Genomic DNA, 14863 nt, shown 5'->3' with positions numbered 1-14863 from the left:
ACGACACTCTGCCTCTCCTGACTTCGATGTTTATGGCTTGGCACTAGGCCCATCAGTCTGTCTGTCACATTATTACCAAGCAAGTCTGGGCTCACTGTGAGTGGACAACTCTAGATAAAGTGCACCTCCTCTGAAGTAAAATTGAGATGGCTCAATGGACAGATACTTTTGCTGAGCATCAGGCCCCCACAGACCCCTGACCATTCCTAACCCAGAGGAGATGCCCTTGGAGCCAGAATCTAAGTTCTTCTTAAAGGGCATTCTTCTTAATTATAAGACCATGCTGTTACAACTCATAAAAATGTCAGACACAAGACAATAAGCTTTAGACTGCATCAGTGTTGTAGCTAGACATGAAAATGAGTGTTCCCGAAGCCCTGATCTCGTTTGCTGGTAAAGGCAAATGGAACCCACTGCCCCCTCAGCCAGGACCCAGTGGAGGGGCCCTAGGGAATTTGGGAGTTTCTAGGCCCCTCTTCAGTCCCTACTGACAGGTGGTGCCTTGACCCAGCTCCCTCCCTCACGAGATCACCAAGAGGCGTCACTGCATCAGCAACTCTGGAGATCTGGGGTCCCTAATGACCTAATCTCTGGACAGCCCAAAAACAAGTTAGAAGCCTTTGCTCAGGCACCGAGGGCACCTCAAGGGACCGCCAGCTGCCCCCCACAAACCCCACCAAGGACAGATGCCATCACCTCTTGGAGCACGCCAGCCCCAGTAGTAGGATCTGGGATCCCATATCCTCATCTCTGAGATGGGCTGCCAATGCCCCGGCCCTAGGCACCCAGCAGTACCCTGAACTTATCCCTCCTCTGATAACTTCTCTAATTATCTCTAGATAATTAGACCCCCTTAGAACAATTATCTCTAATTGTGACACACATAATAGACAACATTTTACTAATCTCACTGACACTGGAACCCAAATTACAGTGCTGCCCAGGAACCCCTCCAAACATAAGCCAGGGGAATCCTTTAAATTACAAGGCATAACAGCAGAGTAGAAGGCATTCAATTTCCACTGGATGCCACTACTGGAACAATCTTTATGAAAAATCTTTTAGCACTGAAGGCCCCTTTGGCCCTACCCTTTCCCGTTACAGGTACGTTTGCCTTGACATGCCATTGTGCCAACTGGAACAAACCCAAATTCCTGAGTTTTCTAGTGGGAGCGGTACATTGGGAGCCAATATGACTGCCAGCTTCTGAATAAGAGGGTAAATAACCCCCAATTATCATTTGTGACAAAGGACCGAGGGACTGCAGTCTATAATGCATAATGTATTAAAGGAAGTCATTAAACACACCATTTCTCCTTTCGATTCTCCCATTTGGCTGATATTAAAGCCCATTACTAATGAGTAGCACCCTACAGTTGACCACCGAAATTTAAGTGCCTAGGCTCCCATTCCCAACATTTTCCAGTTGACAAGGACATTCAGAGGGCTCCAAGAGACTACTTTGCCATGATGGATCGAGCTAATATGTTCCATTCAGTATCAGTCACTGAGGAATCCCAATGGCAGTTCACCTTCACTTCTGAGGGCTCCCAATATACCTTCACCTGGCTGCCTATGGGCTCTCTTAACAGCCGGCTATTGCCCACAGGCTTTGACAGCAAGACCTGGAAACTCCTACAGTGGTCTACTTGTACCATGTGGTGCTGGACTGATGACCTTCTAATGTAGGGCCCCTGAGAGGATGGGGTGTGAGAGGCCTCAGCAAAACCGGTGACCCACCTACAACATAGGGTGGGCTACTACCCCACGTAAGATTCAAGAGCTAGCCACAACTATTTAATTTCTGAGTACTAATTGGTCCTTTAAAGGCTGGAAAATTCCACTCATCATTAAACATCGGTTGGTAACTGTTCAGCCCCCCACCATACTATGGCAAGCTCAACATGTCTTACCATATTTTGGAGACAACACATACTGTATTTATCCATCATTCTTAAACCTATTTATGCAATCACATGCAAATCCTCCACATTTCTTGGGGAGAAGCTCAACAATAGCCTTACAGCTGACACAAAGATCAATTCATCAGCTGACCCCCAGATCCCCATGGCTCCTCCTTCCAGGTTGAGGCACTGGCCACCAAGGATTATGCATCTTGGAGTCTACCTATGGACTAAACATGGCTCCTCCTGGCTGCCTTAGGCTTCTGCACCACACAGCTGCCCTCCACAGCTGCCCACTACACCCCCTTAGAACATCAATTCTGGTTGCTTATTGGCTTTGTTAGAAATAGAGGCCTTCGTGGTAATGGAGCCCATTCTCCTGTGTACCCACCTTACCATTATGCCATGGACAAGGGATGCCTCCCAACGGTGGCTTGCACAGCTACAAATGCCTCTCTGCTAAAATAGGAATGGTACCTTCAGGAACAGGCTAAACCTGATGTGACGGGTCTTTCCAAATTGCAGTCAGATATAGCTTTCCTGCTCCTCAGTCCCCTGTCCACAGACTGAAGAACTGATGGACAGTGTCTTCATTGCCTAAGTCTCTGGTAGCCCCTGGAAGAGCAGATGGAATGAGAAGGGGGACTGTGTATTTCCCCCATGGCAGCACCACCACCGTACCCAGTGGAAGCCACTGGAGAGCAGCAGTGTACCATCCTGCCAGTGGCACCATGCTTATCAAAGACGGCCAGTCGGGTCGGCTCAGCTCACTGAGCTTGTAGCAATACAATGGCTGTGCAGAGCGCCGCTGCCCATGACAAAACGTTTATCCATATTCTTACTGATTCGTGGGAGGTTGCTAACAGGATAGAGTACTGGTCAGGCCAATGGCAGCAGGACAATTTTCCCACTCAAGGCCATCCTATTTGGGCTGCCCCACTTTGAAGGGACACTGGCCAGGCACTTACACAGTTAAGGTTACCCACCTTTCAGCACATTCAAAGGCTACCACTCCAGAGACTGTATTTCACTGCAAGGGGCAACCCTGGCACAAATCCACGTCACCACCAATTGGGGCTCTCGGCCACCAATTCTTGACCAAAGCTTCTGCCACTTCACCCACCACCAGCACCAAACCATAACCCGCTTCTGGCCCCCCCCACACATGCATCAATCCTTGGCTCCACCATCCTGACCTTTCTTAGTCACCACTTCCCTGCTCTTTATTCCCTGGCCAAGTCGTCCCATAGCTCTTCGGGTCATGGCAGAGCTGCTGCCACAGTGACCTGGACGCACGACAGGGCATTCTGCTTGTTCTGAATTGCGATTATGCTCCCAAACCAAACACTGCACGCTGTCCTGCCATGCTTCGGTTCTATGAGGGGACAGGTGGATTTCATAGGGCCACTTCCTCTGTCAGTGGGCACCATCCACTTCACAATGACATGTGTGGACCCTTTAGTGACCTGTCGCTTGCTACACCCATCAGGAACACCTCTACAGAGCAGATAATCCCTTTTTTTCCTAAGTACATCCTATTCCCATTCGGCCCTGCAGACATCATTGACTCAGATCAAGGATCTCATTTTACTGCCCATGTAACACAGCGCTGGGCTAGCACTGGGCTCTCCTACAGGGCATCCAGTTGCTCCTTAAGTCACAAGGTAGTAATCGGACTCCTAAATGGACTTTCTGGCTGCCAGAGGCACTTACCACTTTAGACTCTAGGCCACATGGCCACAATGACCCTCATACCAACTGGGCTCACCGGGCCATGCTGCCTGTGATTGTGATCATGGGGGAACCTGATGCTTTCACCTTACAGGACGATATTATCTACATTTTCCCCAGCCGTTTTGAGTCCCTTTACAAACTTAAAATGTTGATCATCTCACCTTCCAATACTCATTGGCAACCTAATCAGAGACAAGTAGTTAGCAACAACCGCCTGGTCATAGTTAGTCCTGGCCCATTAGGAAAACACAGACCGACTGTGCTGCTCCTGAGCACACCTACCTGCTTGATATGTAAATTCCATCTGAAATGCCAATGAATAGTGACTTTAGTGGAGGGCTCATTTCTCCTACCCATCCTCCCCAAAGGTGGGGGAAATAATTGCACTGGGACCCACAGAAGGGATGGTGTGGAGCTCTAGAAGGGGAAGAGGGAGGGACTCAGGCTGGTTGACACCAGCAACATCAGAAGATGACAGCATGGGGGCGCCTGGGTAGCGCAGTCGTTAAAGCGTCTGCCTTCGGCTCAGGGCGTGATCCCGACGTGCCGGGATCGAGTCCCACATTGGGCTCCTCCGCTGGGAGCCTGCTTCTTCCTCTCTCACTCTCCTGCTGTGTTCCCTCTCTCCCTGGCTGTCTCTCTGTCACATAAATAAATAAAAAATCTTAAAAAAAAAAAAAAGAAGATGACAGCATGGCAATATGATTACACCACTTGGCCCTACCCCACTTTGGAGGAGGCTACCCATGAACTGTTGACCCACAATAAATCTTCACTATGGGGCAGGCAGTGGGCAGGTGCACAACGATAAAATACAGATGCTCACTGCTGCTGGCCTCACTCTGCGCTTTGTGTGCCATCTGGGTCATGGCGCTTCTCCTCCACCCAGAGAAGCAACACTAGAAAGTCACTGGACCATACAGCACTCACCCACAACCGCACCCCAGTGTGGGGGGATGCAAAAGTTGGAAGCCAGCCATTAGAGGGGCTGCACCCAAAAGCCTCCAGGTATCTAGCTTAAAGGCTCCAGTCTTGCTTACGTATTCACCGATATCCTGACCCCTGAGCACTGATCATTACATGGCCCTAATTTCACACCCAATTGGCTGATGGGCTTATGTAGCTCAGACCCACCTCTGCTAATATAGAGCCAAGCATTAAGTTTCTAGGAGCATATGACTAAGTTTTCTTTAAACCAAGCTACAAAAGGTGCCTCTAACCCTTACTATTTTTTTAAAAGATTTATTTACTTACTTATTGAGAGAGAGAGCATACATGAGCAGAAGGGGTAGAGGGAGAAGGAGAGAGAGAGAGAAAAGCAGACCATGCTGACTGCAGAGCCCAATGTGGGGCTTCATATCACCCCCTGAGATCACAACCTGAGCCAAAACCAAGAGTCGGACACTTAATTGACTGCACCACCCAGGTGCCTCTCCAACCCTTACTATTTATGCATGGAGACCTCCTTGGAGAACAGTACTGCCTAATTATTTGCAAGGTGCATCCCAAGGACCCCCAAAATTTACTAAGAATTTGTGATACCAGTAAATGCTCCCGACAGTTAAAGCAGACCCTAATCAGGGCATCCCATATCTACGCAACCTTATTAGACCCCCGACCCTTCAATTCCTCTCTTGCGTAACCACCTGAAAAAGCCACCCTTCTCTGGGATGGCTTCCTCCATCTGTGACAATACCCAAGCCTACAACCTCATCGCAAACACTGCCTCTGCAACCTCCCACTGGAGCAGAGACGACACACCCAGAAAGACACAGTAGCTGATGAGGGCGAGCACTCCCCAGGACTTGGATGCTGAACCAGATGCCTGTTTATCTGAATTCCCTGCTGATGACCCCCTCGAGTGACATTTTGCACTTAACTATGTGTTTACCCCAGAGCCCCTTGCTTACTACTATGCCTGCTACTCAGGTGTGAGGTGGTAGTCTGGCTGCCAAGTTGCTCTCCGCTGTGTCTTTGAGCTTGGGAAGACCAAGGTATGTGACCATCTCACAACCTTCCGGGGGCCCCTTTAAACACGATTCAGATGCTTGCCCTCACCACACTCATTAGATTGGCCCACACTATGCATCCTCCTGGGAGTCTGTGACTTTCATTTCCATTGAGAGGACCCCTTCCTGGCTGCAGATTCTGCCACCACAACAGCAGCCCCCTCAACATCCTCTGGAAGGACCACACTTATAGGAGTCCTTCCCCACAGCCACCACTAGGAGCTTCCGTTCAAGCCTTAATATTTTTATAGCCTTATATTTTTATACAATGGACAGAAATCTAAGCTCCTTTTGGGGGACTGCTGTAACTTCGGGGCATGTCACTGGACTCCACAAACGCTATCTCCTACTAGTGGTCTAGCCAGCTGATTCACGGACTCTGCCCCCATTTGGCCAACAGAAGGCACCTCACCAGCTCCTGCAGCTTGTCCTGCAGCTCTCTGTGGCACTCAACTGCTCCCATGCAGGACACTTCGCAAGACGGTATGTGGCACCTGGCAGGAGCCCGCACACGCCCTTTGGAGTCCTCCATATCTCCCCAGGTACCAACACCATGTGGATGAAGACGAACTACACTTTATCCCTAGGAGCACAATCCCCATGGTCTTGGGCCTCAAGGCCCAGCCATTCAGGGGGAGCCTCAACTTATTTCAGGTACCTTGATCAAGCACTTGAGGTCCACTGTGGGTCCAGTGCCCTGAGGCATCTCACACATACGTGGTTCTCCATATGTGCACTTCTCCTTCCCTCGACTCCAATGCATTTGCGTCCCTGCTGGCCCCTGGGAAGTCCCGTCTGTCTATATCAGTACACTTTCGTCTCCCTGGGACTACCCTTACAAATCACTGGACTGAGCCCTCAATCTGTCTTTCTGCCCCCCCGACATCAAAATATGCAGCATTCACTCCCATTATGTTGGGCGCAGGCCTGGTACTATCCCTCGCAGGGACTGGGCAAGGCGCTGCTGCATCAGGCACCCAAAGGCAAATTATTAAGGCAAACACCGGCCTGTCAGCCACCCTGGCTGAACACACTGGGCTGCTATACCAAAGCCTAATCTTAACGCAGTGACAACATGATTCTCTAGCAGAGACGGTTTGGAATAACCGTTTAGCTTCAGATTACTTATTGGCCGAGGAAGGCGTATATGCTATAAAGGGCACCACCTGCTCCATGTATATTAATAATTCTGGACATATTCAGAGGAACTTACGAAAGATGGCCCAACAGGTACAAGTGTTTCATAACCTCACCCAAGTCTGTAACCAAAGAACTACCTTAACCTTTACTTTCTTGGCTGGATCTCAACAAAAGAAGGGAATGGTTATGGACAGGACTTCAAACTTTCATTTGTCTACTGACATTGCTGACTGGCATTTTTGCTTTGCTCAAATGTTTCATGTGCTAAGTGACCAAAACTCTGACAGTGGTCTTTATTATCCACCATCCTGACAGTGCCTAGAATTTTCCCTAAAGATTAGTACCTAAGCATGGGGTCAATTGTGATGAGAAAAACAACTTTTTTTGCTGTTTCTGAGTTGCTGCCTGGGCATTTTACAGCATGATAACCCTGCTCACACCCACAGTCTGGACATTTAGATAAGACCTTGAGTTTAGGATTCCCACGCTAAGTTCCTGCTTCACTTTTCCCAGAGCACCCTTTAAAATAACCACTTAGGGGGCGCCTGGCTGGCTCAGTCGGTGGAGCATATGACTCTTGATCTCGGGGTGGCGAGTTCAAGCCTCACACTGAGTGTAGAAATTACTTAAAAATAAAAATCTTCAGGGGCGTCGCAGTGGCTCAGTCAGTTGGGCACCCAACTCTTGGTTTCGGCTCAGGTCATGATCTCAGGGTCGTGAGATCGAGCCCCATGCTCGATCAGGGAGTCTCCTTGAGATTCTCTCTCCCTCTCCCTCTCCCTTTGCCCCTCATGCTCATTCAGTCTCTCTCTCTAAAATAAGTATCTTTTTTGTAATAAATAAAAAAACAAATAAATAAATAAATAGCTTTAAAATAGCCACTTAGGAGGTAAGCCCTCGAAAAGTTAGTAACCTCGGCCTCAACCACCTTGTAAGTAGTAGGTGTTTGCTGCTCTGCTCTCTATCTCCTGCTCATCCATGACCTGGGATGGAGGACTGCACAGGTGCCAGGGGGGCTACCTGCCGATCCCTATGCGGGTGGCTTGTACCCCCTCACCCGCAGGTCATATCCTGCATATTCTCAGTCCCACACACCAGCTCTGGCTCCCCACCAACAGTAGGGAAGGTCTGTGTGCACGCCAACTAAAGTCAGAGGAGATGACTTTCATCTTTCCTAGTCCCTGTGCTATGTATAGCGTGCCTCTTCCAACCCATCCCAACAAGAACAGGAAAGACTCCAAAGGGAGTAGCATGCAGAGCAAGTAATTTTTGACTAAAGGAAAGTTGCAGGAAAAGGTTTGAGGGGGAGAGACTCTACCATCCTAAAATATGCTTCTTTGGCATAAGGATTATTTTAGGCTGATTATTTCTAAGAAACAGCAGACAGAGGACAAGTTCTGAAAACAGGAGTAGAAGTCCTTCTGTAAGAGTCATTTACATTTTATAAGAAATCTCCGTTTGTAAGGGTCTCTCTCTCTTTCTCTTTCTCTCTCTCTCTCTCTCTCTCTCTCGCGCGCGCGCGCTCTCTCTCCCTCTCTCTGTATCAGGAAGACAATGATTCTAAATCTCTAGGAACTCTCATCAACAGAGAAGGCAAAGACTTACCCTACCGTTGTTTATTCTGCTTTTCCTGACAGCCTCCCACAACTGGGTCCCCACCTCCCACCCCAGCATCTTTTGTCTTTAGCTGGAAGTGTTCTCTAAAGTAGTGACTTGGGCCATTCTGGAGAGATACTCAGTTTTCCTGGGTCTCACCCATGTACCCAGGAGATACACATGTTATAAAACTTCTGTTTGTTTTCCTCCTGTTCATCTGTCTTTTATTGCAGGGTGTGGTTCAGCCAAGAATTTAGAAGGGTAGAGGGACAATTATTTTTCCTCCCCTACAGGTTCATTAACTTTCTTAGAAACAAACTATCACAGGATTATCTCAGAATGGATGAATGAATGAGTAAATGAATAAATGAATAAATCTAAATTGTTTCACCCTCTTTTTAAATGTATGGCCCATTTCATTAATACATTGCATTAGTAGTTCAAAAATGCTTATGCCCAGTGATCATATATTTCCATTTTTGCTTGTAAAAACCTCTACACGTAAAAAAGACAAGTCTTGGTAACAAAGCAAAACTAAATTTTTCCATTTCATATCCTGATACGTCTACAAAATGGTAAACTGACTTCCTAGCAAGTAAGAAAAAATTTTACAATAATTCATCAGAAAATAAAACTCTATGAAGAAACTTGAATTGGGGTAAGCACCAAAACTCAAGGAACATAACCATTTAGATCTTAGGTGACCACATTCCCCATCTGCTCTGGACCATCTTGGCTTATGCCTATTATCCTAGCATGATTATTAAGCATGCTCACTGTCACTCTCAAAAAATGGCAATTTGGACAATAAGTTAAACATCATCCTATCTGGAGATAAAAAGGTTCCTAGACAATCTCTGACAAAGAGAACTTTCAGGTTTTCAGAAACACTGGTATTACAGAGGTGCTCTGCACAATCTGTTTTTAAACTCACAAATTTTGGAAGAGTTAATAACATTTTCACTTTCACAGTTGTAAAGTAATAAGGACTGATCAACACTGAATGTTTACGAAATAAATACGACGCCCTGCCTTGCAACCTATATCTGGGAACTTCCCTCTCCACCTCTACTCCCAATCTAAGGATCCATGAGAATGGCACAGTGATTCAGCATTTCTAAGGCATTCATTAAAATGTGCTTGAGTGCAATGAAATCAGGAGAGAAAAAAAGGTACCTCATACATAGATATTAAAATCAAAACTTCTTTTATAAAAGCAAAAATGATGAAATTCTATAGATTCTCTCTTACTGAAACATTTGTAAAGCAGCCGAACTGACAAATATCTCTCATCACTATTATTAGGCAAGTCATCTTAAAATACAGCAGAAAACATATGGCACACTTTTTGTCAACTAGTCCAAGAGGGGCTTAAAAACAGAAATAAAAGGGAAATCACAGAACACAAAGGGAAATTTCAGGGAATCCACGCCACAAAACACTGTTTATACCTATGTGGGGGCACCTTTTAGAATCTTGTTTATCTCATTTTTGTGTCTCCTGGGGGACAGACCATGTCTTGTTCAGCCTTGTACCCCTTATCTCTTATCTCTGAATCTTTAGCCTACTCCTTTGCACAAGAGAAATGTACAACAATTGTTTGTTCAATTAAACTCATAAGAAAAAGGAGAAAAATGCTCTCAAATATAATTTCCATGTAAGCATTTTCTTCTAAGATAAAAGAACAGCCTCCCTCCCCCCACCATGGGGGGTGGAAAAGGAGAAGAATCATTCCAACGGCAAGTATGTGTTCCATAGTGAGAAATCTATACGAGTGGCAGGAGAAAGTTTAACAAACCTTGTTATCATAAAAATTAAGATATAGAGTAGCCAAACCACGTCCCACCCAACAAAACCACCTAACATTGGACCACAAGACAAGCATCAGCCATTGCCACCAAAACTTGTTATAAAAATATTCCACTGAGATTTTTTTTTTTTTTAATCTCAGCTCGGGAGGGCTTGAGCATTCTTTGAAATGGGCTTTAAGGCAGTTTTTGGTTTGGTTTGGTTTGGTTTGGTTTGGTTTGGTTTTTTATGCCTCCAGCACCCCATGCAAAGGCACTGGAGTTTGAGAACTTGCCACTCAGCCCTAGAAGATCTCCTTAATTAGGAAAGCCATAAAATGGGTCCCAATGCATTTATCAAGAGGGTCTTGGATTCTTCTTCCTTAAAGTCACCACTCACTCCTCCTATCAACATGACAAATGGGCAGACAGGATCCAGGAGTCAACCCATGAAGTTATATAGGAGCAGATGTCGTAGGTGGGTAACAGCCACTTCATAAGACTGTGAAACAAAATTAACTGCTCCAAGAATAGTCAATACAAAGGAAGCATATTCTCAGAAACCTGACTTGTAAAAAGTAATAAAAATGAAATGTTCAGGCTTCTTGAAGTTGATATTAGATGTTTCATAATCTTGGGAAAGACACTCAAAAGTCTTAAATTTCTAACTCCCCATTTGTAAAATGGGAGTAAATACCATTACAACTTAACTACACTTTAGAAAACTAATAAAAACAATGATAGAAACCACTGATATTTTTCTTAAATTCTAGGTGTTAGACAGTTACTACTTTTCTCCATTGGACAGGTATAGTCCAGAGCAAAATACTTGACATACAGGCTCTATTCTCTCTCCTGACAAAGAGCAGAGACACTGACCCATTGTGTAAATCTGCTTGGTATCCAAAATATGACTAACTCAAATAAAGAACAGTAAGCAAGAAAAAAAGATCCTTCAAACTCTTTGAACATTAAGCCCCTTCATCTTCTGTTGAATGCCTTTTTAAAAATCAGTGCCACTTTCTGAACCAGCATGAAAGTAAAGCAACCACTCACCACGAATGCGGATAAAGTCTTGAAAGACTATGCTGGCCCACACTGGTCTCTACATTGTACAGTTTGTTTATATTTGCCATAATCTTTTAAAATACCAAATTGTTTGCCTACTGAAAACACATCAGAAAAGAAGTATTCTTTCCTATTGATCAATTAAAGAAATTTAAAATTATATTTAAACACTCAATTTCTAAGTGAAAAACTGATAGGGAATCTGCAAAGAGCCTGTTATAGCAATCTTGTGTGTGCAGCCTGAAAGCATTTTTCACCATGGGAGGTAGAACCCTGCACCCTTATATAAAGCCTCGCAGATATAAGTCAGGACCATAAACATGCTCACTTGACGCCTGTTCAGTGCCCAATGCACCTGAAAGATACCTGGACCACATTCCAGCTATGAATTTAAAAAGCCATAAGAAAATTCAAGTTCCACATTAGAGCCAGAGAGAAAAAAAATAAACAGCAATCCTATCTCAGGAGATCCCAGGTTTACTTCCTCCAGTTTCTCCCCTATCATAATATTAATTGATTTACTAATAAAATGCTGCAGCAACATTTGTGACATCAGAGTCTGGCAGAAAATCAAATCAAAGGAAAACTTCACAGCAGCTACTTTTGCATGCCCAGACCCATGCCTACCTTGTTATGTTTTTGCTGGTGCCTTGCCTTTGTGTCAAGAACATGATAAGGGCTTTCTGAGTCCTGGTTGATGTAATAGATGAGTCTTGAAGGCAGAGTGATTTCTTTCTGCATTGCATTGCTGTAACTGATATTACTGCTGCTATTCTGTTGCAATGTGTTGTCTTCATCTGCCAGGACTCCCAAATTTTTTTCTGCAGTTTCATTCCAATGGGGAACTGGAGGGGAGAAGGGGTGCACAAAGATACACAAATACACACATATACCCTATAAACACATAAATACTACAATGTGTTTTTCCATTAATTGCAAAAACAAACTTTTCTAGGTCTAAGCAGGTAAGAAGTAGAGACACAGCAAAGCAAGTTATCGCATCAGTGAAATGGCCTGGATAGGTTAACAGCCAATGAGGCTTATACAATAATGGACTATTTATTTTTGTTTGTGTTTTATATGTACATTTCTCACCAGTCTCCAATCTATACTTCTAAGTATGGGGAACGGGGGTGGGGGGCGGCATGGACTTGAAGGAAGACATTAAATGAACATGCTCTGAGGTTCTGACCCTCATCTCCGCCGCTCCTCTTGAGTCTACAGGAGCTCAATGGGACTCTGACTAGGAGTATCCCATCTGAGAGCTAAGAACGCTCGCTCCTAAGATACCTTGAGTGCTGAATTCATGGATACGGGTTGTTAATTGATTCATTAAACCAAACAGGCAATTCCTTTTGCTTTAAACTTTGAGATGAGCAAAAATCCTTTGCCATAGAGGGAAGCAGATGCTGGCAGCTTTCCAATTCTTTTATTTTTCTGCCAAGGCCAGCTTTCTGCTTCCACTGATTTCCAATCATCAATGTATTGACTATCATATTATCTTAATTGTTCATTATGATGACAAGCATTTTGAGAATTACAAACCAAAGGTTTCTACCTCCGAAGTTTCCCTCCCCCACCTTAATTCCAACAGCAATGAATAAACCCAGGAGGCGATTTGAGGAAACAACACATTACCCCTAATTATTATTACATCCTCCCGCATTCACATTCAGGCTCTCCACCCAAGAAGCAACTTGCTCCCTCGCTGCCTTTACCGGCCACTGGTTTCCCCTCTGCCAAGTTGCAGAGATCGCTGAGGGACCCCGCATGCACTAAATACCTTCCAGTGGAACCGACAGTAATTGGAATGGGCTTTTAGTGAATGCAACAGAAATGGACTTCAAAAAGTGAACTGGAATGAACGGGGGCTTGGGAAAGAGAGGTGGAGAGAGGCAGGCAGGGTGGCTGGGAAAGGCCGAGCCCGGGACTTGTCCGGAGCGCACGGACCCGCGTGTCCTTCGCTTTCCTCTGCAGGGCCCCGCGGGCAAGGCAATGCAAAGGGCACTGGGGCCATACCCACCGCTGGGTGCAGCAGCCCCCCAGGCGCGGGGCCGGGACGAGGTGGCGAGAGGAGGCAGCAGGAGAAGGACGAGGAGCAGGAGGCAGGGCGGCGCGCGGGCAGGCGCCGGGCCGGCGGGGCCGCCGTGGGGGCCGCCGGAGGCTCGGGGACGGCTGTAGCCCGCCAGGGGCTGCCGCCGGGAGCTGCTGCCGGGCGGCTTCATGGCTCATAGCTCCCGGGCGCCGCTCGGTGTGGCCGGCGAGAGCGCCGGGCTAGGCTGCGGGGAGGCTGCGGGCGGAGCCGATCACGCCGGCTCGGCGCGCATGGTGCGGCCGCGGGCAGGGGGTTGGGGCTCGGGGCTCAGGACTAGAGGCTGGGCGTCGCCCCTTCCCCTGCTCGCCTCTCAGCACCTCCCGGGCGGCCGCTGAAGATTCCGGGGGTCCTAGTCGCTCAGCCAACTTGGAGCCTCCCCAGATGCTCCTCCCTCCCTGCGGCGGGCGCGGCCGCTCCAGCAACTGCGGGGGCTGCTGCTGGGGCTGAGGATGCTGAGACGGCGCGTGAGAGCGAGCGGCGCGGGGGCGCGCGGCGCGGGCGTGCGCCCCGCCCTCGAGAGCGCGCCCGAGCGCGCCTTCGGGTCCTGATGCTGATGCTGATACTGATGCTGTTGCTATTGCCTGGCACGGGACGCACTGCGCATGCTTTATCGTGAGGAAAAGGGAGGGGGGGGCGTGGGGGGAAGCAGCAGGGTGATGCAGCATCCCAGGCAGCATCAGAGGTAACAGTGGCATCCTCGGAGGTGGGGCAGGAGAGGGGGAAGGCTGGCAATCAAAGATTAGCCAGAGGGGAAGAAAGAAGCCTGAGGGGGTTTCCTGGCCAGAGACAAAGATGATCTGGAGGAAACAATCAACCAGAGAAACCTACCTGCCTCTTCCACCATCCCAAATTCCTCCCCCACTTCTATTCCAACCCCCTCTTTCTCAGGGAGAAAGTAAGGCCAAGCATTTCCTTCCTAATCCTTTATTTATTTCCTTTCTTCAAATAAATATAAAGGATTGCGGCCAGGGAGGTAAAAATAGCACTGCTCCTCATTCAGCTCACTCCTAGCGGGTGAAGCGAGGGCTGCGAGGCACGTTTGCCGGTTGCAGGCTGGTGGGGGCTGGCGGGCGCGCTGAGCTGGGCGGCCTCGCAGTGAGCCAGACCTCCCGCACAGGAATCCCCAGAGCTGGGGCCCTCCACCCCGGCCTCTGTCCCCGTGCCTATGCCTGGGGCCTTTGCGGGAAGCAAGAAGAAACCAAACTTTGTTTGCTCAAAAGTTCAGAAAGCGTGACTGGGTGTATTTGGGAAGACTTAGAAATTCTGGAAGCAAGAAATACGGAGATTAGAAATTAAGTGTGTGGCAGCTATTTGGGCAAATCCATCATTTGACAACCATGTGGGTGGGCATGCACTGGAGAGGACACATTTCAAATTTTGAGATCTAGTCCTGACTTCTGCAGAGAAAGTGGGAGTTTTTTCTCCTGCTGGTTAAAAAAAAAAAAAAATGTAAATCGAGAGTCCCTGAATTAGGTAGGTTAGCATGCACTAACTCCGATGGTTGGTTTCAAATTAGGGCCTGTGGCATTA

At 47.2% G+C, this 14863-nt stretch overlaps 1 protein-coding gene across 1 annotated transcript in view; it reads right to left on the bottom strand.

The window, feature by feature from the left end:
• ADAM23 (ADAM metallopeptidase domain 23) overlaps positions 1-13750 on the bottom strand; it is a 166552-nt gene extending 152802 nt beyond the window's left edge. Inside the window, exons 1-2 of the mRNA XM_026492101.4 lie at positions 13262-13750; positions 11866-12083 (exon numbers count right to left, since the gene is read on the bottom strand). Coding sequence (XP_026347886.1) covers positions 11866-12083; positions 13262-13463 — 420 coding nt within the window. The 5' untranslated portion in view covers positions 13464-13750. The remainder of the gene's footprint in view (positions 1-11865; positions 12084-13261) is intronic.
• Between the last annotated feature and the right edge of the window lie 1113 nt (positions 13751-14863).

Source organism: Ursus arctos, unplaced genomic scaffold, assembly GCF_023065955.2.
Source record: "Ursus arctos isolate Adak ecotype North America unplaced genomic scaffold, UrsArc2.0 scaffold_1, whole genome shotgun sequence".
NCBI lineage: Eukaryota > Metazoa > Chordata > Mammalia > Carnivora > Ursidae > Ursus > Ursus arctos.
This window is presented reverse-complemented; position numbering and strand designations above follow the sequence as displayed.